The following is a 17,961-nucleotide window of genomic DNA, read 5'->3' as shown; positions in this document are numbered from 1 at the left end:
TTCAATCACCATAAAAAATTTACCAAATTTTTGAGAGTACGGATTATAAAAAAAAATGAATGAAACTGATCTTGTGTTGCTCTACATGTCCAAGGTTTTTCTCTGAGGTTTTTATGGGGTGTTCGTTCATGACTAGTGTACTTAATTGCTAAAATAATGATAATAATTTATAATTGTTTTTCCAAAACGCAGTATATAAATTTTCCTCAAGGGTTAAATGGTTAAACACAAAGTTTTTGGGTTTTTTGTGGGTTTTTGGGTTTTGGTTGTTTTTTTTTTTCTTAAATCCGCCTGTGCCTGGCGGGGCGGGGCGGGGTAGTCTCTGAGGGCTCCGCGGTCTGTCGCGATTTACAGGGAGCGGCGGAAAATAACGATCGACTTCTTAAGAGAAAAAAACATTTTATTGAAAAAACGTACCACATTTATAGAGTGATTCGCATACCTCAAACGGGACAGTAGTTCATTGGACAATAGGAGAAAACATCTCCCGTCACGTACATCACCAACTGTGCCTCAGTCAACACCAGGTGTTAATCATTGTTTATTAATTCCTTGCTATTTACAAGAAAGGTGTCATCCTGGGAAAGGCTCAGGCCGGAGCTGAGAAACTGAGAAAAAGAACTCAGAACCTGAGAAAAGGACTGGCTAAATTGTGCCTTGGCCTTCAGCAGGGTCCGCAGCTGCTCCCTCACGGCCGGGCGCCCTCAGGGGGGAGGGCGGGAAGGGTCGCGCGCCCCCTGAGGCGGGAAGGGGCGCGCGCCCCCTGAGGCGGGAAGGGGCGCGCGCTCCCTGAGGCGGGAAGGCGGCCCCGCCTCAGGGCGGCCGCCGTGAGGGCTCCGGCCGCGCCCTCCCCTCCAGGGGCCGCCTCTGCTGCCCGAGGCTCCGCCATTCGCATTCCCCGAGGGCCGGTGTCCCGCTGCCGTCAGCTCGGTGTTGTGCGGGGAAATGTACAAGGGTGGTGAGCCTTGGGATTCCCTCTTCCCGTCCGCCTGGCGCTGTGAATGGGAGTTTGGTTCTGCTCCTCCCTGCGGCTGTGGCCTTGTGGAGTCAGTTTCTGGAGGGCTGGGTTCGGGCTCCTGTGCGGTGATGCTGTAAAAGCGGTGGATGTTTTATCACCAACAGTACGCAGCAGCCAAGCTCGACAGATAATGGTAACACGAATTCTGCTTTCAGAAAATCTGAAGGCGAGAGAGGAAATGTATTCCTTATAATATCATTCCAAAGGATGACAGTGGGGAGGGGAAAAAAAAATGAAAAAAAAAAACAGAGGAAAAAAAGCACAGTCCCCTCGATCTCATGATCTCATGGTGACTTGGAGTGTTTTGTGATTGAAGACGGAAATATAAGATTGTCTTAATTATATAGTTGTTGCTGAGGGTGAGGCAAGGAAGGGTAACATTCCCATATTTATGCTGGATGTTGTATATGAGATGATATTGAAAGAGAGGATTTGTATGAGCACTCTGAGCACTGCTGAAAAGCCTCAGGAGTCCCCCGGAGCACCCAGAGGGGCCACAGCACCCATCCAAGAACAGCACCCCACACAAGAATTCCCCCATCCAAGGAGAACTTCCCTCATCCAGGCAGGGCTCCCCATCCAAGCAGAGCTCCCCTGATCCAGGCAGAGCTCCCCTCATGGATCCGGAGCTCCCCTGATCCAGGCAGAGCTTCCCTCATCCAGACAGTGCTCCCCTGATCCAAGCAGAGCTCCCCTCATGGATCCGGAGCTCCCCTGATCCAGGCAGAGCTCCCCTAATGGATCGGGAGCTCCCCATCCAAGCAGGGCTCCCCTCATGGATCGGGAGCTCCCCATCCAAGCAGGGCTCCCCTCATGGATCGGGAGCCCCCCATCCAAGCAGAGCTCCCCTCATGGATCGGGAGCCCCCCATCCAAGCAGGGCTCCCCTCATGGATCGGGAGCTCCCCATCCAAGCAGAGCTCCCCTCATGGATCGGGAGCCCCCATCCAAGCAGAGCTCCCCTCATGGATCGGGAGCTCCCCATCCAAGCAGAGCTCCCCTCATGGATCGGGAGCCCCCATCCAAGCAGAGCTCCCCTCATGGATCGGGAGCCCCCCATCCAAGCAGAGCTCCCCATCCAAGCAGAGCTCCCCATCCAAGCAGAGCTCCCCTCATGGATCGGGAGCTCCCCTGATCCAGGCAGGGCTCCCCTCATGGATCGGGAGCCCCCCATCCAAGCAGAGCTCCCCTCATGGATCAGGAGCTCCCCATCCAAGCAGAGCTCCCCTCATGGATCGGGAGCCCCCCATTAAAGCAGAGCTCCCCTCATGGATCGGGAGCCCCCATCCAAGCAGAGCTCCCCTCATGGATCGGGAGCCCCCCATCCAAGCAGAGCTCCCCATCCAAGCAGAGCTCCCCATCCAAGCAGAGCTCCCCTGGTGGAAGGAGAGCTCCCCTCACAGAACGGGAGCTCCCCGTCCAAGCGGAGCTCCCCGCAGGCAGGCAGGCAGTCCCTCTGCATTTTAAACACACGTGCGCTCTGCGGTTCTAGGGCACGGGTTTTGTGTTCTCTTCCAGCTCTGGCCCCGAGGGCAGCTATGTTAAAAAGAAGAGCGCCCAGGAAGCTTCGTGCAGGAAGCCAAGAAGGTGCAACACGGGAGACGCAGCGGGGAGACTTTGGCAGGTGGTGCTGGTGACGCACAGAAGTTACTTTGCCTCCGGGAGGGAAAAAAGCCGGGCGTGCTGCTTATGTAGGTGTGTTTTTGTGGCCCCGAGGAGCTGCCCGGGTCACGGAGCGGCGGCGGCTCGTCCTGGGCAGCGGCGGCAGCAGATGATGGTGGCGGCGCGGCGGTAGCGCGGCGGCGGCGGCGGCGGCATCCCGGCTCCGCGGATGCGCTGCCCATCCCCATCCCCAGCCCCAAACCCGCGCCGAAGGGACACCTGAGGCTCCGGCAGGCGGGCGGGGATCGCCGCCGCTCGCCAGGGGAGAGCGCGCCGGGGGAAGGCGGGCCGGCGCTCGGCCGTGTGTGCCGGTGGGCAGGGGGCTGGTTATCATGGCGGATCGGACGGCGCCGCGCTGCCAGCTCCGGCTGGAGTGGGTGTACGGCTACCGGGGCCACCAGTGCCGCAACAACCTGTACTACACGGCAGGGAAAGAGGTGGTGTACTTCGTGGCTGGAGTCGGCGTGGTTTACAACACCAGGGAGCACAGCCAGAAATTCTTCCTCGGGCACAACGATGATATTATCAGGTAAGGGGGCTGACTTCTCTGCTGGTGGGGTGGGGTGGGGTTTAAAGGGAAGGGAGGAGAATGTAGTGCTGGCAGAAATCCCCCCTCCTCGCCTCTTCCAGCTCGGCTTGTACCTGCCGCTTTAGAGCGGCTCACATTTGTCTGGGGAGAGCTGAATCGCTAGGTACTGCTGATTATCGTTATTCTCTAGCGAAGCTGGAAAATGTTGCAATAATAAGGGAGGGAAGGTTAAGTTTTTCTATTGCACTGCACCAAAAGCAAAGCGCTTCATTTCAGCACTGTAAGATCTCAGTGCAACAGTGCTGCAAAATCGTGGCTCCAGTACCTTAATGTTTCCAGAGCTGGGACCCCAGCTCGTCAATTCTGACCTCGTACAGAAGGCAGGTGTAGCTCTCCTCGCCCTCAGCAAGTCCCAGCACGAGAGTGCCATAAATCTGGCACGTAGCTCAAACATATCTGGTTCTAATATCATCCAGAAAATGTAAATCTAAGTCAAGTTCAGCTGCTTGCACTCCAGGCAAAAAAATCCCAAGCATCTGGTGCAAGATGGCTACAGAAGGACAGGTCTTGCTCCTCATCTGTCCAGTTCATTGTTTCTTTCTCTCAAATTCTGCCTGAGAAGTGGATTTAATTTATGTTTTTGTCCTAGAAAAATGCTGATTTTTTTCCCCCCTCACCTCGCAAAATAAAAATGCTGTTACAGTGTTCAAGGTAGTCTTTTAAAAAATCTGTCCAGAGTACAGAAATTTACATCAGTAAAATTGAAAATTAATGTAGCTACTACTTGATGAGAGAACTGTGAGCCTAGAATATCCTCCCGAAGGATGTTGCCTGGTGATGCCACTCCTCTGAGCACAGCTATGTGCTGCCCTCCCTGTTCACCCAATTCAGCATGAATGAAGCGTTTCCTGGAGGATGTGAAACCAGAACAGTCCCAGGTGACTCATGGTGTGGGAGTGCTGTGGAAGCATCTGCTGAAGCCACAGTTTTGGCACCCTGTAACCAAACCACACAATTGTAATCCTTGTTTGGAGAAAGCCATCCACTGTTCTCAGGAAGAGCTTTTGGCTGCTGTGCATCCTCGTAGCATCCTTCTCCCCCTCTCTAAGATGTGTTAAAGCAGCAGCATTTCTTCAAGTACAGTGCATGTGCAACAGAGTTTATTTTGGTTCCAAAGGTATTATCAGCTCCAAAAACCTGCTGAAAATAGGATACTGAGCTGCTCAGAGAAGAGTCAGTATTTTAGAGGCATCTGCAGGATCATGAAATTAAAAGTTTGACTTGTTGTATGGACATAAAATGTGATGCTCTTTGGAATAGGAAGTGTAATCCATGTAGAGAGTTGTGTACTTCTGTGCTTATGTTTGCATTGTTATTAAAACACCCTCCCCAAACCAAATGTATTGTACAGCCTCTGTACCCTTTACATTAAGACCTGTCACATTTGGAGTCTGCTTTAAGCAGTGTCATGTTTGGAAGGTACAACTGGCATAGAAAGAATGAGTGTCTCATATTTGTACTTGGACACTGCTTCTGCCTATTGTGCTCTTTAAAGGAAACTGCCAAAGTAATTGTGTCTTGAGGGTCTTGCTGAATGTCCAGCTGATGCTTTGGAATATCCAGGATGCTGCTGGAATATTCTCTTGTTTGCACCATGGCGTGGGTGCCTCCTCTGCCCTGGTGCACTGTGCAGTCCCTGCTGATGTAATATCCCATCACTGCAAGTACTTGAAAGTAGATGATGCCTTGTGGGGTCACCACTGATATCACTGGTAAATTCATTAATATAAATAAAATAAATTGAATTCTCACATTTTGAGCTTTACAGCTCTCATCCATTTGAGGTGATGGGGATTGATGTACTCATCCAATTTTTCTGAGTTTGTTGGGATTCTCTTCCTTGAGACCAGCTTCTAAACAGCAGGGCGTGCATTGGCAGTCCAACAGGCTGTGATTTCTAAAGAGGTTTGAAACATTGTTTAAAAAAGAAAACTTGGATTTTGGAAAACACCGTGAATTGCTGAGACCGCGAGACCTTCAGGTGGGAAGATCATCTGCTTCCAAGGACTGCTGTTATCACCTTCTGTGAATTTCCTTGTGGTTTTGTGAATGCTGTTTTGTTGAAAAAGGATGAGAAATCCACGATTCTCAGAAGTAATACCATGTGTTCCCTTGAAGTGTTTATTGAAGCCATGAAAGGGGATATTTGTCCTTGGTGAAAAGGGCAGGTGTGTATGTTCAATATGTTCTCCAAGATTAATAGCTCTGTCTCTTGTTTTGCATCAAAATAATGCAGCTGGACATAATTTAGTTTGGGCTAAGGCAGACATGAATGTATTTGATTAAATTGTATTGTATTGGAGAAATGCCATTTTTTCCCAAGATTCACATTTAAAGGCGAGTTCTGCCTGTACAAGAACTGAATGTTCTGCACTCAGCTAATAAGGTCAGTGTTCTGAGCAGGAACAGGGGAGCTCAGAATTGTCCTGTTTCCTGTGTGGAGCCACCACCAACCCTTCTCCTTTAACTTCAGGAGGAGATGAGCTCCTGAAGCACAGATCTAACCTGTAAGTGAGCCCTGCTTTGCAGAGGAGTTTGTGAGTAACCTCCAGAGCATTAGCTTTGACAGCAATTGAAAACTTTCAAAAGAACAGCTTTTCTCACTTTTATGTTGTGCATCACTTGTAGAGCAGTGATCAACAAGATCAATCCTTGGTTTTCTCTCAATTAAGTGTTGAATGGAGACAGTTCTTTCCTGTAATTTTTCTGCAATTTGTGAGTCTAAAAGCCACAACAAACAGCAAAAATAAAAATATAACCAGCAGAGACACTTCTCACTATCACTTAAAATACAACTGATTTTATCTATTTCTGCAGAAGTCATTTGTTAACAGAGATTCCTAAGCCTGAGACATTTTTCCTCTGGTGTAATATTATTTCTCAGTATTGAACAGTTGTGCTGAATATGTTGCACTGCTATACACCCTTGTTTCTGGTGGAATCTGATATTTTGCAGCAGTTTTTTATCCTGACTGCCTCTGTGCCAGTCCCTGGTGAGGCAGCAAGCCCTCTCCCCCTCCCAGGTGCCTGTAGTAGCTGCAAAGCCTCCTGTTATCCATGGATTCCAGAGCTGTTGTTTATGTAAGGCTGCTCACAGTGTACCAGCAGCATGGGATTTACCAGAATACTGCTCTGAGTGTGCTGGGGGCTGCCCTGTGCTGACAGATTGAGATTAAACCTGGCTGTGCCACTGGGGATGGGATTTACTGGGCTGCAGGAGCCACTGGAGGCCTGGATTGCTCTCCAAGGGTCGTTTCAGGAGATAGGAGATGTGTCAGGATGTGGTTCTCTTGTCTCACTGCTGTGGGGAAAAAAGGAGTCATATGCTTCAAGCAATGTTGTGTACTGCTGTCCACAGTAAATATTATTTTGGCATTAGGAAATCGATGGCAGAGCTATGCAAATCAAAGCCTCAGAGACAGAAGATAGAAATTGTACTTTATTATTTTTTATTTAAAATTAAGTGTTATGATATTTCTGTTTGTAGGTATCTAAAATACTTTAAATGTCTGTTCAGTTGGCACCATTTGGGTGGTGACAGCAGCTGGTTGCTGTGGTTATTGTTCATCACCAGTGCACGGGAGCTGCAGCTTGGGCTAACCCTGGACTTCAGACACTCAAGGTGGCCCCACCGGACTGCTGAGACTCAGGGACCTGAAAGAGAGAGCACAGGAGAGATTTCCAACAACTCAAACCCCAGCCCTGCCTCTTATGTGGATGCCACACCAGTGCCTCCATCCAAACTCAACAGACATGGCACTCCTGGGGTGAAGCAGGGTTTGGAGGCAGCAAGTTGTTAAATGAGTTTGATATGAAAGAAATTAATTCCCCATAAAACCTCCTCTAATCAGCTTGTTGCCTCCTTTGCTTTCAGTGCTGGAAAACCTGGGGAAAAGGCTGTTTTTTCCATGAAGGTCCAGTGGCCTCTTTTGCCTCTGCTTTTGCTGTGCTGTGCTTAGATTTGAAGTCTCTATCAGGGTGTGAGCTGCTATAAATTGGTTTCTTAAATATCTGCACTAATAAATCAGATGTGTTGGAATATACAGTTACAGTACCTCACTGAAAGTGATTTAGAAATACTTAGATCAGTTAAAAGTGGAGAGAAACTCAGCAGGCATTTGTCACTGTGTGTTAATGAGAATGGTCATCATTTCACCACAGCCTTTAATCAGAGCAGTCTAAACCTAATTTTTAATACTTTTTTTTTTTTACATTTAATATGTTAAGTCTCTGCAGCTTTTAAATTTGTTTTATTTCAACTTGATTTCAGATGGCCAGGAGTCATGATGATCTGGTAGTTGTGTGTCATCATTCTTTACCAGGATGAAAACTCACAAAAAATGTTTTCATATGAGATAATTTAGTTTCAAAAAAAAAGAAAAGAAAAGAAAAGAAAAATCTACAGCTTCAAGTATTGGAATGCTTCTGTGTGAAAGTAGGAGGGAATTTGAAGTCTGTAAAAAGGTCTTCTGCTGACTTGCCAACTGCTCAGGTTTTTAGGAGCCTTGGTAAAGAGCAAAAATGCCTCCTTCTCTTCCCACCTAAAGACTGTTCTTTGGAACATCAACCTTTTTTCATGCATTTCTACCCCAGGAACATTTGGTTGTGTGCACTGTCTGTCCAAGAGACACATTGAATTTAAATTCCCTTTAGAGGTGGTGTTTATAAAGGCCTGGGAGCAGAGCTGTAAGCTCCAGGGAGGCCAGATCCTAAGGCTGAGTCTATGTTTATGTCAAACTCCTCCAAGCATTTGCAGCTTTGGTGTGCTTCACCTTATTGCTGGAACTTCTGGGGGTGCTGGCAGATGGATGGAAATACACTCAGACGATGGTAATTGAAACAATGTCAAATAAAGGCTACTCTCAGAGTGACACTGTTATTTTGGCTGCCTAACACCCCTGGTTACAGCAGATTTTACTGGATTTTTTTATAGGGAATTCTGAGTGCCTCCATTATTTTAGCAGGCTTGAATGTTCAGGACTTAACACTTCATGAAAATTGCTGACTAGCTGTTATGGGTTATGTTTTGACTAGCTCCTCTCCCTACCCCCCACCATGGAGCTGCCGGCCCCTCCCCCGGGCTGTTTTATCTAGCCGGGTGTTTTTCGGCTTTTGGGGCTTTTTGCCGCTGCTCCTGCTGCTGCTTCTGCTGCTGCTGCTTGCCGCTGCTTCTGCTGCCCCCCTGCCCCCCTTCCCTCCGCTGCTTCAGCTGCTTTTTTCCCCCCGGCTGCCCAAACTGCCCCTCTCCCTTCCCCCCCCCATCCCTAAGATTTGCACCGGCTCCAGAGGACACGCATCTGAACTTCGGAGACCACCTCTGGAAGTCTGCCAAAGAAGCTCTGCTGCCCTTCCCGGCGAAGATCTGCCGAGTTCATCTCAATCTGGGTCTGTGCTGGGAAGTGTTTCTTTTGTATTTTGTTAATAAAAAAGTTTTTTCCACTTTCCCCTGAAGAAAATTCTTTCCGAGCTTGGTGAAGGAAGGAATTGTAAGGGGGGGAGGGGACCCTTTGGAGGTCTTTTTCCTAAAATTTGTCCCAAACTTGGACAAATTAATTTGGTGGCCCGTACGGGGAAACCAGAAAAGTGGAAAAAACTTTATTCTAATAATATTTTGTTTGCAACTGTTGGTATTGCTATGTCTATTGAATCCAGAATGTCTTTTGTTGTGGGAGCCTGCCTGTATGGGTGGTTATTAAGTTTCTTTGAAGTGTTAATACCGTTGTGGTCGTTGGGCTTGTTTACCTATCCAGAGATAGCTCCGGTGCTCTCTTTAATACGAAGTTTTTGTATTAAAGGGGTATTAACCAAAATACTCATCGGGCTAGGCTTGGTGATAATGGCATATAAGAGATTTATAAGAATGTTAGAATCGGCTTCAGGAATATATAATCATGGCTTGTGTTATTTCTTAGAGGAGAAGCAGGAAAAGAGGATTTTCTGCCTTTATTTCCTTTCCTCTCCTCTGAATTAGTTACATCTGTATTAGAAAATATTCAGACCTCCCTGAATATTAAGGACATTATCTTTTTGGCAGTTAATTTGTTAAGTCTTTGTTGCACCATTTGCAGTTTATACAAAATTAAGGCCGAGATTTCTAAAGGGGCTGGGAGGACTCCTGATTTGGAAGTCAAGCTGGGCAGGAGGAATCTTGAGTGGAATGGCAAATGGGAGAAAATGGGCCAGATTTTAAAGGAGTTTTCTGACCCCATAATTTGGGAATTCCCATCAGAACAGATTCAAAATCCGATTGAGGTTGCAAGGTACTTAAAGGGGAAGTGTCAGGATGGTTCTAAAGAGAAAAGGATTATTGCAGTGAGCTGGGCCCTGGCACATGCATATCGTACCCTGCTAGGCACGATAGAGCAGGAGACAGAGGAGAGGGAACAGGGAGATAAATTATCCCCTATCCCAGTGACTCAAGTTGCAGCCAACCCCCTAGGCCAAAACCCAGCAGCTAAACTGGAGAACAAGCCCCAACCAATGGCTGTGGCTACTAGTACGAGAAGTGGGAAATGCACCAAGAAGACTGATAGGCTAGTGGAAGATGATGATGATGATGATGCTGGAGAGGGACCTTCAACACCTCCTGATGTAAAATCAGGAGTTAAAACAAGTGATGGAAGAGCAGAGACTAATAATGAATCCCTTTCCCTGAAGGATCTTCGTGGTTTAAGAAAAGATTACACCCGGAGACCTGATGAATCTATTATTAGCTGGCTGGTTCGTCTCTGGGATGCAGCAGGGGAGGCCACGGTTTTGGATGGCTCTGAGGCGAGACATTTGGGGTCTCTGTCTCATGATCCTGTTATCGACCAAGGTGTGATGAGGGGAGCTAACCCTCAAAGCCTTTGGGCACGGGTCCTGGATAGCGTGGCACAAAGATATCTCTGTGCAGATGACTTATATGTGCAGCAGACCCGATGGAAAACCATAGAGCAGGGGGTCCAACGCCTCAGGGAAATGGCAGTAGCAGAAATTATTTTTTCAGATGACGTAACAACTAGAAATCCAGACCTGGTACCATGTACACCGGTGATGTGGAGAAAACTTGTGCGGCTTGGGCCACCTGAATATGCGTCTGCCCTAGCGATAATGAAGAGAGATGAGGTGTATGAGACAGTACTCGATATGGCAAAGAAGCTTCGTGCATATGCGGATGCAGTACATGGCCCGACTCATGCTAGAATTGCAGCTGTGGAAACACGCTTGCGAGACTTAGAAGATAAAATAGAGAAAAATCATCGGAAACTCAGGGAGGAGATTAAGGAGGACCTCCTCCAAATTTCAGCTGTACAGATTAGAGACCCTGGTACCCAACGCAGACGTTCCCCCAGTTGGGAGAGGAGGTACACTCCCCGAGCTGAATTGTGGTTTTTCTTGCGAGATTCTGGAGAGAACATGAGAAAATGGGATGGGAAGCCTACGGCTGCTCTGGCAAAACGAGTGCGGGATTTGAAGGAAAGAAAGATTGAAAGAGGAAGTTCCACCAGAAGGAAAGCCGCTCCTGTCTCTCGCAGCCAAAGTGCTGAACGTGATACTGATAATGACATGTCTGATCCTCTTGAGGGAACTTCTAAGATGTATGCCCCAGAAAAGAAGGAGAAACAGGCTTAGAGGGGCCCTGCCTCTAGCCAGGGTGAGGCGAGGGAAAATCGTGTTTTTTGGACTGTGTGGATTCGATGGCCTGGCACTTCGAAACCACGGAAATATAAAGCTTTAGTGGATACAGGTGCACAGTGTACGATACTTCCATCAAGACACATGGGAGCAGAATCTGTTTCAATTGCTGGTGTGACAGGTGGATCGCAGGACTTCACCCTGGTGGAAGCGGAAGTGAGTTTAACTGGAAAGGATTGGAAGAAACATCTTATTGTGACTGGTCCAGAGGCCCCATGTATTTTGGGCATAGACTACCTTCGGAGTGGGTATTTTAAGGACCCAAAAGGACTAAGATGGGCATTTGGAATTGCAACTGTGATGGCAGAGCATATTCGACAATTGAACACCTTGCCTGGACTATCTGAGAATCCAATTACAGTAGGACTTCTGCAGGGAGAAGAACAACGAGTACCAATTGCCACTTCAATAGTACACCGCCGGCAGTACAGAACAACTCGAGATGCTGTGATTCCTATTCATAAGATGATCCGAGAGCTGGAGAGCCAAGGGGTGGTTAGTAAAACCCACTCACCCTTCAACAGCCCCATTTGGCCTGTGCGTAAATCTGATGGGGAATGGAGACTGACTGTGGACTATCGGGCATTGAATGAAGTGACTCCACCGCTGAGCGCTGCCGTGCCGGACATGCTGGAACTCCAGTACGAGCTGGAGTCCAAGGCAGCAAGGTGGTATGCCACCATTGACATAGCAAATGCATTTTTCTCCATTCCTTTGGCATCAGAGTGCAGGCCTCAGTTTGCTTTCACCTGGAGGGGCGTGCAGTACACCTGGAACCGACTGCCCCAGGGGTGGAAGCACAGTCCTACCATCTGTCATGGACTGATCCAGACTGCACTGGAAAAGGGTGAAGCTCCGGAACATCTACAATATATTGATGATATCATCGTATGGGGAAACACAGCAGCGGAAGTGTTTGAGAAAGGAGAAAAAATTATTCAAATTCTCCTGGAAGCCGGCTTTGCCATCAAGAAGAGTAAAGTTAAAGGACCTGCTCGGGAGATTCAGTTCCTGGGAGTGAAGTGGCAAGATGGACGGCGTCAGATTCCTACTGATGTTATTAACAAGATTACAGCTATGTCCCCACCTACTAACAAGAAGGAGACACAAGCTTTTCTAGGTGCCATCGGTTTTTGGAGAATGCACATTCCTGAGTACAGCCAGATTGTGAGTCCTCTTTACCTTATTACCCGCAAGAAGAACGATTTCCACTGGGGCCCTGAACAGCAGCAAGCCTTTGCTCAGATTAAACAGGAGATTGCCCATGCAGTAGCCCTTGGCCCAGTTAGGAGGGGACCAGATGTGAAGAACATACTTTACTCAGCAGCTGGGAGCCATGGTTTGTCTTGGAGCCTGTGGCAGAAGGTGCCTGGTGAGACCCGAGGCCGACCCCTGGGATTCTGGAGCAGAAGCTACAGAGGGTCCGAAGCCAACTACACTCCCACAGAGAAGGAAATCTTGGCTGCCTATGAAGGAGTTCAAGCTGCTTCAGAGGTGATCGGCACAGAAGCACAACTTCTCCTGGCACCTCGACTGCCAGTGCTGGGGTGGATGTTTAAAGGAAAGGTTCCCTCTACTCACCACGCCACCGATGCCACATGGAGCAAGTGGATTGCCCTCATCACGCAGCGCGCCCGTATTGGTAACCCAAATCGCCCTGGGATTTTGGAGATAATCACGAACTGGCCAGAAGGTGAAGATTTTGGTCTCGCTGATGAGGAGGAGCAGAAGCAAGTGACCCGGGCTGAAGAAGCTCCACCGTACAACCAGCTGCCAGCAGATGAAACACGCTACGCCCTTTTCACCGACGGTTCCTGCCGCATTGTGGGGATGAACCGGAAGTGGAAAGCTGCCGTATGGAGCCCCACACGACAGGTTGCACAAGCTACCGAAGGAGAAGGTGGATCGAGTCAACTTGCTGAACTCAAAGCTGTTCAGCTGGCCTTGGACATTGCTGAGAGAGAGAAATGGCCAAAGCTCTACCTTTACACTGATTCGTGGATGGTAGCCAGTGCTCTGTGGGGTTGGCTGGAAAGGTGGAAAAAGGCTGACTGGCAACGTAGAGGAAAACCAATCTGGGCTGCTGATGAGTGGAAAGACATTGCCACTCGGGTAGAGAAGCTCCCCGTGAAAGTCCGTCATGTGGATGCCCATGTTCCCAAGAGTCGGGCTAATGAAGAACACAGGCACAAGCAGGTAGATCAGGCTGCACAGATAGAGGTCTCAAAGATAGACTTAGATTGGGAACATAAGGGAGAGTTATTCCTGGCTTGATGGGCCCATGATGCCTCAGGCCATCAGGGTAGGGATGCCACCTATAAGTGGGCACGAGACCGAGGGGTGGATCTTACCATGGACAGCATTACCCAAGTCATTCATGACTGTGACACTTGCGCTGCCATCAAGCAGGCCAAGCGGGTAAAACCCCTCTGGTATGGTGGACGGTGGTCCAAATACAAGTATGGGGAGGCCTGGCAGATTGATTACATCACACTGCCTCAGACCCGCCAGGGAAAACGTTATGTGCTGACCATGGTAGAAGCCACCACCGGATGGTTGGAGACCTACCCTGTGTCCCATGCCACTGCTCGCAACACCATCTTGGGCCTGGAAAAGCAGGTCCTTTGGAGGCATGGTACGCCTGAGAGAATTGAGTCAGACAATGGGACTCATTTCAAAATAAGCTTGTCAACACCTGGGCTAGGGAACATGGTATTGAGTGGGTGTACCATATCCCTTACCATGCACCAGCTGCAGGTAAAGTGGAGAGGTACAATGGATTGTTGAAAACCACATTAAAGGCATTGGGTGGGGGATCTCTAAAAAACTGGGAGCAGCACCTGGCAAAAGCCACTTGGTTAGTCAACACTCGAGGTTCCACCAACCGAGCAGGTCCCGCCCAGTCTGAAGGCCTTAATGTAGTAGACGGAGACAAAGTCCCAGTGGCCCATGTTAGAGGGTTGCTGGGAAAGACAGTATGGATTCATCCTGCCTCGAGTACAGGCAAACCCATTCGTGGGATTGCCTTTGCTCAAGGACCAGGATGTACTTGGTGGATTATGCAGAAGGATGGAACAACCTGCTGTGTACCTCAGGGAGATCTGATTATAGGATAAAGTTGTACACAATATTATTGTTGAGTGCCACTACCATTGTATGCCAGATTTTATGCATAGAAGGAAATGTGTAAGTGACAAAGGCCTGAGCAAGTGAGAAGGAGGAGATATGTAAGTGTTGAAGGTTTTGAGCAAGTCAGAGAAAGTTTGTGCCTAGTAAGTGTGTATCCCAATCGTGTGTCAATGATCACGATATGGGATAAGGGGTGGAATGTTATGGGTTATGTTTTGACTAGCTCCTCTCCCTACCCCCCACCATGGAGCTGCCGGCCCCTCCCCCGGGCTGTTTTATCTAGCCGGGTGTTTTTCGGCTTTTGGGGCTTTTTGCCGCTGCTCCTGCTGCTGCTTCTGCTGCTGCTGCTTGCCGCTGCTTCTGCTGCCCCCCTGCCCCCCTTCCCTCCGCTGCTTCAGCTGCTTTTTTCCCCCCGGCTGCCCAAACTGCCCCTCTCCCTTCCCCCCCCCATCCCTAAGATTTGCACCGGCTCCAGAGGACACGGATCTGAACTTCGGAGACCACCTCTGGAAGTCTGCCAAAGAAGCTCTGCTGCCCTTCCCGGCGAAGATCTGCCGAGTTCATCTCAATCTGGGTCTGTGCTGGGAAGTGTTTCTTTTGTATTTTGTTAATAAAAAGTTTTTTCCACTTTCCCCTGAAGAAAATTCTTTCCGAGCTTGGTGAAGGAAGGAATTGTAAGGGGGGGAGGGGACCCTTTGGAGGTCTTTTTCCTAAAATTTGTCCCAAACTTGGACACTAGCACTGCAGTTTTTATGTAGTCATGGTAATATTGATGCCTCCACGTGAAAATCTGGCATCCATTCATGCCAAACATCTGCTTCCTCATCCTCAGAAACCCTTCCACAAGCAGACACAAATACTGCAAGTGTCATTTACCGTGGTACTAACCTACTACTTGCAAATATCAACTGCAAAATAACAGTTTTGGGCAAGGTGAGCTGTACCTTTGAAGGAGAAATTTCTGTTTTTTTTTTTTTTAAAGAGATGTTGTTTGTTTTAGAAATTAACTGTAGTAAAAAAGACAATAAAATACACCCTCAGTTTTCTACTTGCAGTTAGGGCCGGATCCTTTTATTTTCACCCTGACCAGGCAGACCACACCTCCTCCTGTATCCTGGGCTCTTTAACTGCAGGTTAGTCACACTCAGCTGCTCTCTGACCAGAAAAAGTGTGAAATGTACATTTCTGTAACTTTCCCTTTCATCTCTCCAGTGTTTGAGCACTATTTGTAAAATACTTAAAGGACCTTTTGGCTTCTCCCAGTGCTGGAATCTATGATTAGGTCAAAGCTGAGCTTTCTCTGTGGCTTCTCTCTGGCAGCAGATCAGAGCTGACACCACTGGGACCTGCCCTGGTCTCACCAATGCTGAACATCTGCAAGTGTGGCTGCACCTAAATGAGATTTGAGCAGTTGCAGGTTCCTGATCCCTCTAGGATTCTCAGGGATTCTCATCTGTTTAGAAATTATTTATTAAAAAAATAAATTGAAATGCTGTTCAGTGAAACTGCACCTTCTTAATGGCTGTAAAACAAGTTTATAATGTACAGTTGTGTTCCTGATTCCAGGTCTTGTGCAGATGCAGTGATTGTTGCATCATGTGCTGGCCTTTTACTTCCACAATGGGTTTTTTAAAATATGTGGCATCTGGGAGTGGCCACAAGTGTCTAAAATGATATTATATTGAGTTTTCATGAAAGCTGTCTTTGGGTGAAAGAGTTATTTTAAAGCTTTTGCTTGTCAGGCTGAAGAGGTTTTTGTGGCTCTGCCTGGGATCTCAAGGATGCTCCTTTAGGATGGGCATCTCTGTGCTGCATTCCTTATAATGCAGTCCCTGCTTGCCAAGAAGGGAATGATGCACCTGCCTCTCCCCCTCTGTGGGGTTTGGCTGGGGGTGTGGCTGTGGCCTTGCAGTGTCCTGTCCCTCTGCTGTCACTCCTGTCACCTGCCCTGTGTAAATGAGGCTTGCTACAGCTCAGGGTCTGACTGTTCCCAGACATTCCAGACATTCCCCAAGTTCTGCCTTGGCTGGGCAGCCCTTTTGCATCTTAATACTAGAACAGGGTTTTAAAGAGTTGCACCCAAACTATGGGGTTGCAGAGAAGAGAATTTTACAAAGAATACTTAATGCAAGTAACCCACTCAAACCCAGACAGGAATGCTGCTGTATTCTCATACATGTATATTTACTTAGCTGCATGTTGGGTTAACATAACTCCATTGGTCTGGCAAGTTTCATTAATTGTGTCAATAAGTAATAATTCATTCAATAGTTGCAAAAGATGCACAACAGAGCACTATTACCTTCCTTATGCACTCCATTCTCTTCTGTGAGACTTGATGAGATTTTTGATTGTTTAATGCTGTTAAATATGGTGTTAAAGAAATGCAACTTTCCTTTTGTTTTCTTTTGTGTGTGGAATTTTCCTCCTCCTTGTATTTCCTACATGGTATCCTTTAGTCAGTTGGTTTCTATTTTACAGGTCATGCCATTCAGAATGCACTCAAAATTTTGGGGGCCTTCTTTTGGATATGGGATTCTTTGGAATATAGAGTTTGTGATACAATTGTATCACAGATCTCCAAATAAATATTTCAAATTAATTTCAAATGAAAATTTGACATTTCATATTGTGACAGAAAATTCTGGCAAAGAATGAATTAAGTGAGCTTATTCCCATTATTTCTCTTCCATTAAGATGAGGAAGAAAACTCTTTAAAGGAATCTACACATCTCTTTTAGGCTCATCTCTCTCCTGTCTTCTCTCCAGCAAGGACAGTCCAGATTATTCAAAATTCTTCTATACTTTTAGTTACCCTTAAATCCTTTTTAAAATCACTTTTCATAAATTCAGGTCCTCCTTGGCAGAACACCAATAATTTTGTGAAAAAAGCAATTTTATAAATACTTGCAATCTTAAGAAAATAAAGCAATTTCTTCCTTTGCAGTAGAATATAGTGAAGAACATAGAGTTTTGAGGGTTTCACATTTTTTGTTAATTTTATTTTCATATGTAGTTTTCCCCTGGCTTCTATCAGATTTTCAGATTTTTTTTTTTTCTCCTTTAAGGAGATTGATTTCATGGGGAGAGAAACAAAATACAGCATGAAAAATAGCATTTTAGTTTTGTTTGCAGAACGAGCAGAGTGCAGACACCTAAAGGAAGCCTCACACTGGCTCCTGCTGCTCCCTTCCCCGGCAGGGCTTGTCCACTGTAATTCTTACCTTAGGTTTGCACTCAAGAATTAGGTGTGATACATCTTTTCTCTTATCTGGCACGGGTGAGAGGAATGAAGGAAAAAGGATATTTGCTCAGGAAAACTGTAAGAGAATAGAAGCGCAGTTATCAAGGACGTGTGAAGCCGTTTTAAACAGCTTGTGATTTTTAAATTTCTGGCAGAAGTGAGGATGTTAAGCAGCGCTGCAGAGAGCTGTTTGTGTGTCCCTGCACAGCACAAGGTGCTGCTGTTTCCCCCTGCTGGCTGTGAGCCATGGCACGGTAAACCTGGAGCTCTGCCAGCCCCGCTGGACGCGCTCCATCAGCAGGTTTTACATCCTACCCCGGGCTGTGCTCGGCCATCCTGCTCATCCTCCTCACCGGCAAGGGAAGGCAAACCCGCAGCATCCCTGACACCCTCAGCTAGGGAAAAACCCGACTATTAGCAAATGACAAGCAGTAAACCGGATTATGACTGCCTGAAGCTACATGCTGCCAGGCAGTTACATAATGGCACAAAACTCTCCTGCCTCCACTGCAGCACTGAGCCGAAAATACAGCAAAAAGGGCTCTGACGAGCCTGGCTCTCCCAGGTTTCACTGAAAGCACACTCCAGGTTCCCAGTCTCTGCTCTGAAGAGTTGGCTAAGAAACCAAGAGAAAAAGAGAAAT

General features: G+C 47.5%; 1 protein-coding gene across 1 annotated transcript in view; it reads left to right on the top strand.

Moving 5' to 3' along the window:
- The first annotated feature begins 2,525 nt into the window (after nt 1-2,525).
- Nucleotides 2,526-17,961, top strand: part of EML6 (EMAP like 6) — a 93,558-nt gene continuing 78,122 nt past the window's right edge. The window contains 1 exon segment of the mRNA XM_079298527.1: nt 2,526-3,208. Within this exon segment, the coding sequence (XP_079154653.1) occupies nt 3,012-3,208 (197 nt within the window). The 5' untranslated portion in view covers nt 2,526-3,011.

This window comes from Erithacus rubecula, assembly GCF_903797595.1.
Source record: "Erithacus rubecula genome assembly, chromosome: 2".
NCBI classification, from domain to species: Eukaryota; Metazoa; Chordata; class Aves; order Passeriformes; family Muscicapidae; genus Erithacus; species Erithacus rubecula.
This window is presented reverse-complemented; position numbering and strand designations above follow the sequence as displayed.